General features: G+C 33.5%; 1 protein-coding gene across 1 annotated transcript in view; it reads right to left on the bottom strand.

The window, feature by feature from the left end:
* Positions 1-13,611, bottom strand: part of Iars2 (isoleucyl-tRNA synthetase 2, mitochondrial) — a 54,468-nt gene that overhangs the window by 30,544 nt on the left and 10,313 nt on the right. The window contains exons 3-12 of the mRNA XM_047520654.1: positions 13,090-13,249; positions 12,135-12,283; positions 11,999-12,048; positions 11,807-11,916; positions 11,629-11,719; positions 11,054-11,169; positions 8,090-8,259; positions 6,948-7,038; positions 6,656-6,807; positions 3,666-3,826 (exon numbers count right to left, since the gene is read on the bottom strand). Of these exons, the coding sequence (XP_047376610.1) occupies positions 3,666-3,826; positions 6,656-6,807; positions 6,948-7,038; positions 8,090-8,259; positions 11,054-11,169; positions 11,629-11,719; positions 11,807-11,916; positions 11,999-12,048; positions 12,135-12,283; positions 13,090-13,249 (1,250 nt within the window). The remainder of the gene's footprint in view (positions 1-3,665; positions 3,827-6,655; positions 6,808-6,947; positions 7,039-8,089; positions 8,260-11,053; positions 11,170-11,628; positions 11,720-11,806; positions 11,917-11,998; positions 12,049-12,134; positions 12,284-13,089; positions 13,250-13,611) is intronic.

Raw genomic sequence — 13,611 nt, forward strand, 5'->3', positions numbered from 1 at the left:
GAGGAAAAACAGTAACCTTTTGTTTCTTTTATAAAACTGACAAAATAAGTAAGAATGAATGTCAACTGTCTTAAATTCAAGTGCTATGTCAAAATGGAAGAGGATCTGAGTCATCATTAAGAAATGGTGTACAGGAAAATGACCTATGAATTGACAGACAGTATGGCTAAGTTTGTCTGTCACTTCTCTAGGCCAATATTCTGTATGTCTCTTCTACTTCAAATTAGAAATCAACTAATGCCACGCAAACAACACAATGGAAGATATAGATCTTTAACACAACCATGTATTATCAAATAAAATGTAAATGATACCTAATGAAAACTTGTTTCTGTTTTTTTGACGTAGTTATTTTACCTACTTAACAGATCAATCAACATGTATACATCTTTACTGTAAATAATAACCAATTAAACCAGTCTGCTGAGGGATGGGGATGAAGTTCAATGGTAGAGTACATGCTTAAGCATTTTCAAGGCCCTGGGTTCAATCCCAGCACAGCAAAAACAAACAAAAACATAATTTGTTCTACTTATGAATACTGTATACTTATGATCCACCTCAATTGCTTCAAGAAAATGTCCTAAAAATCTTGCTGCTGCTCTCTAAATACTAAAAAGAAAGAGAAACAAGGGCAGGAGCTTATAAAAGTTTCCTTAAAAGAAACACTGAGTGTGGAATTTTAAATAATAAGGTGTATATTATCTCAACTATAATCATTTTAATTCTTAAGAGTTATTAAGGGTATTATTCATTCACAACTGACCAAGCTCTTAATTATAACAACATAGCACAATTCTTAGACTAAAAAGTGTAAATTATTTAGCTCTCTTTGGTAATAATACTGAGAAAGCTATCCAATAACCTCCTGTTTTCTAGCTGCTAGTTTCTGCTCCTAAAATATACCCTACTCCTCTACCCACTAATTCCTTAATTTAGTATTCAAATTTCTCTATTTTCTTAGCAACTACCTTCTGTTCCCTTCACACACCCCACAGTCACACCCCCCAGTCCCAGTGTGGTTCTTATACACATGCTGTATTTTCCCTCCTCAAGGAGGAGGGAAATGCTACCATTTGCAAAACACTTTACCCCACTTCCTACCTAATCCTCCAGGTCCAACTGAACTACCATATCTTCTATGAATGAAGCCAAGAGCTCTTTTATGGTTCCATGTCTGCCCAGGACATAGCCTCTAGCTCTTCCCACTAAGCCATGTTGTCAGAGTGTCAGATGACCCATGAAGGAGCGATACAACCTATCTTTCTAACAAAAATGGGCCAAGTGCAGTGTCACAGTGATGCATGCCTATAATTCCAGGAAATCAGAGGCTGAGGCCAGAAGATCACAAGTTCAAGCCTCAAAAATTTAGGACACCCTGTCTCAAAAACTAACCCCCAAAATGGAGGGGAGAACTGGGATTATAGTTCTGTGGTATCAGTGGTAGGGTGCCCTTGGTTCAATTTCCAGCACCAAAGATAACAAATAAAACAAGAACAACAACAACAGCAACAAAAAAAACCCTCAAGTACTCGATATGTGCCTATAGGTGACTCAAAAAAAAAAAACCTTTAAAACTGAAAACTTTTCAAATACATGCATTCACAGAAGGACTGTTAAAGAAATAATGATAATATTGACAATGAAAAGTATAACTTTTTATAAAAATGTAGCAACAAGGTAGGGACATTCAAGTTCATGTCTATAGTCTCAAACTCCCCCATTTACTCTTTAGCCTGCATTCCTCAAATTCTTCACTGGGTCCTCAATTGATTAAATATATAAACACCTAAAAATGTATTCAAACTCTTTACTCATGCTATAGCACAACTTAACCATATTAAACATTACTCAAAGAAGATGAAAACCTAGAATGTATTTTAAAAAGGAATGATAAATATTCCCAGTCCCTCATCTGCTAAAAACAGCAACAGGTAGGCCAGGTGGGGTGGCGCATGCCTATAAACCCAGCAATTTGGGAGGCTGAGGCAGGAGGACCACAAGTTTGAAGCCAATCTCATCAACTTAATGAGACCTTGCCTCAAAATAAAAATAAAAATAAAAAGTTCATTGGTAAAGCACACTGGGTTTAATCCCCAGTACCTGCCTCATCACCCCAAAATAGGAAGAAGGGCTGGGGATATAGCTCAGCAATAGAGTGTTTGCCTAGCATGCACCAGAACCTAGGTTTGATCCCCAGCACTGTGAAAACCAAAACAAAGAAAACCCCAAAACAGCAACAACATATATTATCAGAAGCCTCCCTAACATTATCAGAAGATAAACTAGCTAGACTATCATCTCATTAGAAGCAGTTAGTCTTGTTCCTGCAACTATTAGCAGTGCCTGGCACTGACCATTTATGGAACCTACCATTTATGGAACACTGTGTTTTAACACCAAGTCCTTTACATTTATTATTTAGTATTTGTAACCATCTACCCCTAACTATTGTTTTTCCTATTTCATAAACAGAGAGGTTAATTCTTCAGAGTCTTCCATACAATATGCAAAAAGCACAAGAGGAAAACTGAAGGTTCTAAAGCACAATCATGATCTTGTTCCAAAACTATAAAGTTACTATAAGTCACACTGGATGATTTTATAGTTTATAACATATGCCTCAATAAAGCTTAAGAAAACTAATGAAGCAGATTTTATTACTGACAGATGTTATTACTGAAACAAACTACAAGATACAATATTTTAAAAAATGCACAGAGCAGTAGATGTGGATATTTTTTATAAATGTATGTATTTATATTTTACATATAAATATAAATGTGGGTGGAAGAATTCATTTTGATCTGGGAAGATTCAGAAAGAACCATGAATAATGACTTCCTAAAAAAGGATCTGGTGTCTGAAATAGGAAAGAAAAAATGCTATTTTTCACTGTATAAGCTTTTCTACATTGAACTATTTACTATATGTATTGTCTTTCCACATTTAAAAGAATAATAAACAAAAAATAACTAGGAGTATAATAACCAATGTAATGTCACTTAGCTATATTATAGTTTCCTAAATTTTAAAGTACCTAAACAATTATATAATGTCATTTCTAATCAAAAGGGGAGTAGACTCAAAATAAGAAAATGATTCTAATTCCTAAGGAAAAATTACATTTCAGGCTCCACACCTAAACACTGTTCATCTTTGGAGTCCCCAACACTTTAAACTAGCATAATAAATTCTCATAGGAAAAAAATAGCCTTTCTTTCTAATTATCAATATTGGAAAAAAATCTAGTGTTTGCTAATATGTTGAAATATGAAAAAAACCTTTGGAAATTACATTTCATTACTTCCAAAAGATTGCTATTTTCTAATATTTTATTTAAAATATATAAGAAGCCGGTGTGGTGGCACATGCCTGTAATCCCAGCTATACTAGAGGCTGAGGCAGGAGGGCTGCAAATTTGAGGTCAACCTCAGCAACCTTAGCAAGGCCCTAAGCAACTTGACAAGACCCTGTCTTAAAATAAAAAATAAAAAGAGTTGGGGATGTAACTCAGTGGTTAAGTACCCCTGGGTTTAATCCCCAGTACCTAAATAAATAAAAATAAAATATATAAGAATCTCAATAGTTTAAATGATTTTTTCCACGTTTGAAGAGAACATAATTCACTTTAAAACAATGAAAAATTTCACAAAGAGTTCTACCTGTTGATCAAGGATTCCTCTTTTGTCTTATGATGAAACACGGGAATTGGAACACCCCAAACTCTTTGCCTTGATATACACCAATACGGCCGCCTGTCCATCATGTCAACCATTGCATTCAGTGCTGCTCCTGGAATAAACTTCACTGTCTTTAACAATTCCTGCAATTGATTCATAAATCATGACTAATGAGAGAGAGCTGAACAAATTTCTCTAGAACTGCCATTATTTTTCCTAATGCAGTGCTTCATTTTGGACATTGGCAGTCGTTCACATACCCCTGACCCTCCCAAAACAAAAGAAAAAACTAAAGATTTCAGAGCAAATGGGGTAAAATAGAGTCAAGGACTTAATAATTATTATAAAGAGCAGACTATATCTTTGGAGGATGTAATAAGAGATGTTATACCAATTTCCAATTTATGCAAACCCTAGATCAAAACTGGTAACAAGGCTGGGCATGGCAGGATACACCTATTAATCCAACTACAGAAAGAACTATGAATAATGACGAAGCTGAGGTGGGAGGATCATGAGCACCCAAGTTTGAGACCAGCCTAGGCAATGTAGTGAGACTCCATTTCAAAAACAAAAAAAAACTGGTAATAAAATGTTTAGTACCAATATTAAATATATTTCATTAAACTATAGCTAAGATGAATGCAAACTTGATTTTAATCATTTTTGTACACACTTCAGAAATAAGCTACTGTCCTAGGTTTACAAACAAGGATTACAATATAATCTGATTTTACGTAGCATAGGTTACAATACAGAAAACACTTTCCCAAAATACCAGTTAATTCCTACTTATTTATCATCCTTTAAAAATTCCCCCATTCTTTATTCCCTCAAAAAGTTGTGAACTACCAGCATTTGATTTCATTTGTATTACCAAAAGATAAATTGAATAGCACAAATGGTTGGTATTAATCCCCCAAAAAAGTCAAAATATACTAACCTCATTTAAAAAAAAATCTCTTCATTATAAAAAAGCATTTTGTACTGGGTGTGGAGGTGCACACATATAAACCCAGCGGCTGGGGAGGCTGAGGCAGGAGGATCATGATTTCAAAGCCAGCCTCAGCAAAATCGAGGCGCTAAGCAACTCAGTGAGACTCTACCTCTAAATAAAAAACAAAAACGGGCTGGGAATGTGGCTTAGTGGTAGAGTGTTCCTACGTACCCAAAAACAAAAAAAGAATTTTGCTAAGCAGGTTTAAATGGCTTCTTTGCCTACCTAAACTGAAGTCTCCCAACCCCTACAACCTTTTGGAGCAACAGCACCATTTCTGTAATTCAATTTTATTAATACTTGATTTTGAAAGTCAAGAAATGTGAATACTGACTGGATTATTAGATTTTGTTAAGGACTTTTTAAGGTGGTGATAATGGCATTGGATTTATGCTTTTTCTTTCTTTTTTTTTTTGAATCAGAAATTGAAACCAAGGGCACTTAACTACTGAGCTACATCCCCAGGACCACTCCCATTTTTTTTCTTTTGAGACGGGTTCTCACAAAATTGTGTAGGACCAAGGTAAGTTGCTAAGGCTATCCTTGAACTTGTGATCCTCCTGCCTCAGCCTCCTGCACTGCACCAGTTTACAATTATGCTTTCAGATATACATGGTGAAGTATCACCTAAAAGAAAAAATGCCTGGTATTTGCCTCAAAAAAATTCAGTGGTTTTGGGGAAAAGGTGGGTGGTAGGAGGGAAAAAGAACTGGCCAAAAATTGATTATTGTTGAAGCTGGAAGATGGAAAGGTGGCAATAAACATCTCTACTCTTGCAACTTCTACAAAAAGCAACTGAAAATAATCTATTAAAAAAACTGGGGGCTGGGTACAGTAGTACACACCTGTGAACCCAGTGACCTGGGAGGCTGAGGTAGGAGGATCTCAAATTTGAGGTCAGCCTCAGGAACTTAGCAAGACCCTGTCTCAATATAAAGAATAAAAATAAAAGGTACAGGGATGTAGCTCAGTGGTAACATGCCCCTGGATTCAGTCCCCAGTTCAATACTACCAAAAAAAAAAAAAAAAGAAAGAAAGAAAGGAAAAAAGTTAAAAGTAACTGGGCTTCAACAACTTATATTAGACTTTGATGTTCTGCAACTAAAAAGTTGTTTAGAGATAGAAGTTACAAATGTTAATGTTTTATAAGTAAGAAGGAAGATAGGCTTCACAAGAATGAAACAAGGACCCCAAATTGCCAAGTCAATAAATGAACCGGCTAATTCCAGTAGTAGCTTATTTGCAAACTATACAGCAAAATATCTGTATATTCAGACTAGTTAACAAGTATATAATTTGTGCTCTTTCATTCAAAAGAACCATTTGTGAAAGATACACACATATGCACATATATACACATATACTAAAACACAAAACATCCATCAGTATACACACAGATACACATGTATATTAAATGAAAGAGCGCAAATTCGTATTAAATATCTAGAATGCCAGTTATAAAGTATTTGTTAATTCAAAACTACAACCCTTTCAATGAATTGCTAGTTCAACCTTAAGGAAACAAAGGGTTTACAAAGTTTACTGAATGCCTATTATATGCCAAACATTGTTCTGAAAACTTTTGCTCACTTACTCTACAATGTGAGCATTACTATCACCTTGATATGGATGAAGAGGGTATAGAAGTGAATTTCTTGGATATTAAAACTGTGTTAAACTCAGTTCTGTCCTAATTCTATGATACTTTCACTATATGGGGCAGGGAAAGGGAAAGAGGGGCAGGAAAAGGGAAATGGAAAATCAATTAACCTCTTCAAGCCTATTTCCCACACATGCATGATGAAAGAATAAAATCCAAGGACCTTTCAGACCTTTCTAACTCTACAATGCTAGGAAAACAAATTAAAAAGCAACAATACTTTCTACTCCAAAACCCCACCTCACCCTCACATCTAATCCTTTGATACGGTGAGAAAGATAAACCCAACCCCTTATAGTAGAAGGCCTTTCATACCTTGGCTGTAGTCTTTATATCTGTGATATTTATAAACCACTGCTTGCTTGCACGAATAACCACTGGTTTCTTAGTCCTCCAGTCATAGGGATAGCTGTGTATCAGTTTTTCCTCTTTCAACAAATTCTTTGAAGTTTGAAGCATCTTTATGACTAAAAAAATTAGATTAGACATAATGAAGTAGTACTATGTTTTGGCAGGAAGTATTAGAAGGGAGAATAGTTATCAAAGTTTACTGCTGGTTGCCTTTCAGAAAACACACCATTATGTTATCAACAGGTACAGTACTTACCCACATCAGTTCCCTCTTCAAGGACTGCTTTCTTGTGAAGTTCAGGACCTGCTTCACTTGTGAAAATCCCACCTTCATCCACCAAACAATCCTACAAAGCGTCATTTTGAACAATTAAAGCATCAAGACATTTAATCTTATGACAATCTGAAAACAATATATATAAAACATCTCAGTACAGCCTATTCTTTCTCTACATTGAAAATTTGGATACTTCTGATTCAATCAATAGAAATTTGTGAATTTTAGATATTTAAATCACCAAAGGCAAAATATATTATTAAAGTATATACCTAAAGCATAACAAAAAGTAACAAAATATACAAAAACATATTAACTGGACTCTATTATTTAGAGACGAATGGCAGTATACACAGTCTTTCACTGGGCTTTTAACTAAATGGAAAAACTAGCTCAGTAATTGAAGTGCATAAAATAGATTTAGAGAAGATTATTTAAGTAAAAAAACACAACCACCCAAACTGTCCTTTTTAACTACTTAATAAAATCTACTTGTCATTTTCTAGGAACTGAGAGTAATTTGTCCATGTGACTTAACACTTAAAAAAAAGTACAGGTCAACCTCAACAATTATGTGGGCTGGGTTCCAGACAACCTCAACAAAGCAGTATCAATAATTAAGGTCGTCACATGAAATATTTTGTTTCTCAGTGCATAGAAAATTTGCTTATGTTTCTGTAGGATATTAAGTGTACAACTGCATTATGTCTAAAAACATGATGTACATACCATAATTTAAAAATACTTTATTATTAAAAAATGCTAATGATTATCTGAGCTGTTGGGAAAATTATGCCAATAGATTTGCTTGACACAGGGTTGCCACAAACTTTCAATCTGTAAAAAATGCAGAATCTGTGAAGTACAATAAAATGAAGCACAATAAAATGAGGTATGTGCATATTCAAAGTGTCCCCACATCATATATTCCTCAGTTCTAATTTTGTTTTGATTTCATGTTAATTCTGAATTACTGAAGCTTTAGGATACTGCATAAACCTAAGCATTTCATAATTTAATTTGTTGACCAAAATTATTATCAAGAAATAGAGATGTCAGTTAGAATTTATCACTTTCATTCCATAAGACGAATAATTAAAAAGAAAATCGAAGAAGAGTACCATCGGTAGGTTGTGCTGAGAGGCGACACTGTAATCTTCCATACCATGAGCTGGGGCTGTGTGAACCAATCCTGTTCCTTTTGCCATGGTCACATGAGTTGCAGGTAAAAGAGGAGAGACTTTATCGGGAATTAAAGGATGACTACAAGTACCATTTTTCAAATCTACACCTGTGGGGAAAGAAAACCACTATTAAGAATGGTTTTATATTTACCTTCTAAAAGCCGTTATTACGATGTTAGAAGAAGAGAAAGAAATTCAAGTACAGAAAATAGCCTACACAATGGTACTTGGTGAGTGTTGGTTCTAAAGGTACCAAATGAGGAAGCCCAAGTTGTCAATCTGCTATATACATTGACAAGGAAAATATTTCTGTCTTCAGATCTATAAGTATGACCTAAGTCAAGTAAATATGCCTGCTTTATGTCTTTTACATTTTTATGCAATCTGTTATGCACTGTGGTTTCAGATGTACAATAATTTGTACAGTGGTTTATTCCCAAGTATGCCTTAAGCAAAACAAATGTATTTTTTTCTATATAGTTCCTTACCTTAATAAATATGTAACACAAATTTAAGCAAACTTTTTTATATATTTGTAAACTACAAATTAAAAAAATGAACATTTTGTAGAGTATGTAGTTTGCATACTCAAGGTGAGAATTAAGTTTTAAATAAACCTATAATATTTTTTCTGAAAAATAAAAAAAATCGAATGGTTTTATGAAATTCTACCTCTGTAAGTTTAGCAACAGCACATCAGGTTAAAGTGCAAAACCTAGGATGAGACTGGCTGGGTTCCAACCCTGGATTCCCTTTTACTTACTTTATGACTTTTAGAAATTTATCAAATACAGATAATTGGGTGCCTCCCTCAGTAGGTTGTTGTGAAGAAAGTGTTAATATATTTTAAGTGTTTGGGGCACTTAGTACAATACCTGCCACAAAATAAATACTTGAATATTTTAGCAATTTTATCCATTGTTACCTATTATAACAAACAGGTACTCAAAAAATTCCAAGGAAACTTCTCAAAGTTACACAAAATTATGTAAATTTTGGAAGAAAAAGAAATCCTAGTTCAACAGGTAGATGACCTGTTCTGACACTCTCTGTAGGAAACCACTGCTGCTGTTTTCCTAATGTTGCTCTAAAAAGGTAACAGATGATAAATAATACATGATAGTCAGTTGATAGTAACTCAACTTCTTCACAATACTACTACAAAATGAGAAATCAATTTCAGAAAATGTACAGGATATGTCTGAGATCCCATGGTTTCTAAATGATTAAACCCAAATGTCAAGGCAAGTTTAACTCCAATTTTAATGTTCTATATAAGTCTAGCTTCCCTTAATAATGTATCATAGGAATGGAGATGTAGCTCAGTGGTAGAGAACTTGCATAGCATGCGTGAGGCCCTGAGTTCAATCCCCAGCATCACAAAAAGAACAAAAAAACCCATACTCATCATCTATTAATTTTTCTATACCATTATTAATGTCTATCACCTCTACTATCTCGAGTTAAGTTCCATAATCTAATCTCTTTTGTGTGTTCTAAAAATAACACACAGATTTGTTAAAAGGATTAATAACTTAGTTCTACTGAATAAGTCTGTTCACTTTGTATACTCTTTCCAAGTTAATGGGACTTCCATGGCCCTTACTCCTCAGATCTTTCCCACAAGTAATTTTTCATTTCCAATTAAACAAACTTTTTATTTTTCTTTTTGTATTGGGAATTGAACCCAGGGATGTTTTACCACCAAGTAAACCCCGCAGTCCTTTTTATTTTGAGATAGGTCTTTTGCCTAGATGCTGAGACTGGGCTCAAACTTGCAATCCTTTTGCCTTAACCTCCCAAGTCGTTAGGACTGCAAGCATGTAACACTGTGCCTGGCAATAATAACTTTCAAAACAATCTATCATTGTAGAGAAATTTCTCCATAAGACCATAAGGTCAGTCCCATGACCTTATGCTATATTATTTATGCACTTTTACTATGATAATCAAAGGCTTGGGGAAAGTAAATTTAATGAAGTTTATGCCTACACTTTTGTATCTACTATCTAATATTCTCCATTAAACATCCCCCACCCCAAAAAAATCTCAAAGTAATTATTAAGAATAGTTCATATTTTCTTGAAAAGAAACTATTGAATACAAATTACTCCATTTAAGCTCTTCAATATGTCTACTATTTTAATACTTGTTTTATCAAGAACAAGAAGGGTACATAAAGGGCTGGGGTTGTGGCTCAGTGTAGAGCACTTCCCTGGCATGTGTGAGGCCCTGGGTTCGATCCTTAGCACTACATATAATAAATAAAAGTCCACCAACAACTAAAAATAAAAATAAAAAAAGAATGCAAATATAAGAAGGATATATAATCCTCTGCAATGTGGAAACTCAAAATGGCAACCCAAAAAATCTCTGCAAAGTAAAAATTTGAAACACTTTTGCCATCTAGACAAAAGATCTCTAAATTTAACCTTAATTCTTTAAAAATCTTGTGATTTTTCAGCCTCTGTGGTAATATCTACCTTGTCAATGAAGTCTATAATATGGTTGAAGTAAAAAAGATTGGGGAAAAGTATGGAGTAAAGAACATACAGGGTTCTCTAAAATACCTTTGCACCAACAAAAATTAAACGGTCTTACACATTCTGTAGCTCCCAGCTCCCTTCGGCCTTTGACATAAACCCTTTACATTTTGTTAAGGTTGTTTATACTTCTAATCAGCTTGCATCTGAACTGATAAATATAGACTTTCCTATCTAGCTAGGAAAATTCAGAGAATAATGTGTAACAATGTTTAACATAAACAGTATAAATTATCTTCTAGAAATGTAGAGTCACATTTATTTCAATGCATCATGAGGAATGTTTAACAAAGTAGTAAACTCAAATCAACCCAATATTTTGATTACTGTGATGGTCAGAATATCTATAAATCTTCACCTGAAAATGTTGAAATAACCTCAAATGTTGTTTCCAAAGTAGAGGCAACAGATGATACTTTATCTGCAGCCAGTATGTAGAGGTCTCCAGAAGCGGAACATTTCACAACAGCATACCTAATACAGAATTTTAGGAAAATATTACTAATAATGGAAAAAAAAGCATAGATAACATTTTAGTTTCTTTTTCTTTTCTTTCTTTCTTTCTTTTTTTTTTTTTTTTGTGGTGCTGGGAATCGAACCCACGGCCTTGTGCTTGCAAGGCAACCACTTTACTGACTAAGGTATCTCCCCAGCCAACATTTTAGTTTCTAATATCAATTTAGAAAAATGAATTTCAAGATTGAAAAACACTATTTTCAAGGTGCTCCATACTTCCTGTTTTGTTTTCCAAAAAAGCTGAAAATATGGTCTTAAAAGGAATATTCTAAAGCTTAACAAATCTGTGAACATAATAATTGAGTTACAATTCACTAGATTTTTACAAGGATAATTTACAAAATAAATTCAACATAATTTTAACGACAGAATGAATTCTACTTGTGGATAAAACAAAAATTACAATAATATACCTACTTTGATTCTGGCATATAGCATACAGCCTGATTGGCTGGAATTGTCCAAGGTTGAGTAGTCCAGACTAAAAAACTAACAGGAGATGAATCACCTATGAAAATAAAGTTGCAAGTATATTAGCAAATAATATGATTCATAACTTATAATTCTATAAACTAAAGCAATGAAGAAATCTTACTTATAAGAGATGCCAATTTAGGAGGTGGTTTCAAGAGAGGAAATTTTACATATATTGAACGACTGACGTGCTCAGGATTATATTCAAGTTCTGCTTCAGCCAAAGCAGTCCTAAGGTTTAAAAATGTTAAATGTAAATATTTGAAAGCTTCAAAAATTCATTCCCTTTAATTATGAAAGAACACATGTATACCTTGATGAGGGAGACCAAAAGACAGGTTTGTAAGAGCGATAAACCAAGCCCTAAAAAAGACATAAGCATATTACACTAAAGCTGAAATTCTGTAATATATATTTTAATACACTGAAAGAAAAAAATACTTCATTACCTTTTTATACATTTGATAAAAAATTCTCAACTGTTTGGCTTCATAGTTTCTATCAAATGTATAGTAGCAATTATCCCAATCTGCCATTATTCCCCAACGAAGAAATGCTGATTTCTGTTTCTCAATGGCTGCTTTTGCAAATGACCTAGCTAAAAGAAAAAAAGAAGAAAAAAAGGATAAGAAAAAGCTTTTTAAAAAACTAATGAATTAAAATTCTTAAACATGGTTTAACATGTAACTCTCTAAATGTGGGTGTTATACAGTTTGGAATAGAAAAATTCTAACAGAGATTATTTGAAGAAGCTTCAAAGATTCGAGTTCTAAAATTAAATGGAATTCCAAAAGTTAAAATTTTATTACTGTCTTCTGTATTCTCTAGACTATATATAATGACCTCTAGAAAACTGGAAAAATATTATTTCTTAACTTAAGAAAAAGGGAATAATTTTCATTTCATTACACATACATACACAAATTATTAGTATATCAAATCTAAGTAAATAACATGCTTCACAGAACAGTAAAATAATCTTCATAATCATATCCAAATAAATAACAGTATACTCTGGCCAAATCTAAAGGAAAGGGTCAAATAGGATAATAATTCAAACTATATATATTTTAAAATTTACTTCTGGTTTAGGACCTGAAACCCTATCCAGGAATGTTAAAAAAAAAAAAAAATTACCAAAACAGTAACTTAACAAAACATCACTGAACACTTGAAAAATGCAGTTTGGGCAAAAGTCTTTACTTCCATCTCTACAGAGAAATGCTCACAAAAATCAACTGAGCAAAATCTGAGTTTTTTGTGACAGAGTAGTTCCCCACAGATCTCATTATAACCAAAACAAAATGAAATTTCCTTTGGTAAAGCATTGACTTTTTTGAATAACCTCTCAGTGTTTACAAATATCATTTTAATTACTGTAAAACAGAAATTGAGATTATTTACCTTTCTCTCTAATTTCCATGGCTGAAAGATTCTGAGCTTTTCCACCAAGTTCTGATAATACTTTTATTTCAATGGGCAACCCATGACAATCCCAGCCAGGCACAAAATGTATTTTGGAACCTCTCATCATATGGTATCTATTGGCTATATCTTTCAAAATCTGAAAAGATAAATAAAACAGTAATCACCATTTGTATGTAAAGCATGTGGTTGGTCCATAATTTATGGTCTTTTCTTAATACCATTTTTAGACACAACAGCCAGGTGCAGAGCTGCACACCTATAATCCCAGTGACTTGGGAGGATGAGTAAGAGGACAACAAATTTGAGGACAGCCTGGGCAACTTAGTAAGACCCTGTCTCATAAGAAAAGAAAAAGCACCCTTGGGTTCAATTCTCAACACCAAAAAAGCAGACAAAAAACACTACAAAAGCCTAATTTTAAAAGGATTTATATAAAATAACATATCAAATCTAATTTAAGTGTTACACAAAAATAACAGATAACTGAAGTTTTAAAAT

This window comes from Sciurus carolinensis, chromosome 12 (assembly GCF_902686445.1).
Source record: "Sciurus carolinensis chromosome 12, mSciCar1.2, whole genome shotgun sequence".
NCBI lineage: Eukaryota > Metazoa > Chordata > Mammalia > Rodentia > Sciuridae > Sciurus > Sciurus carolinensis.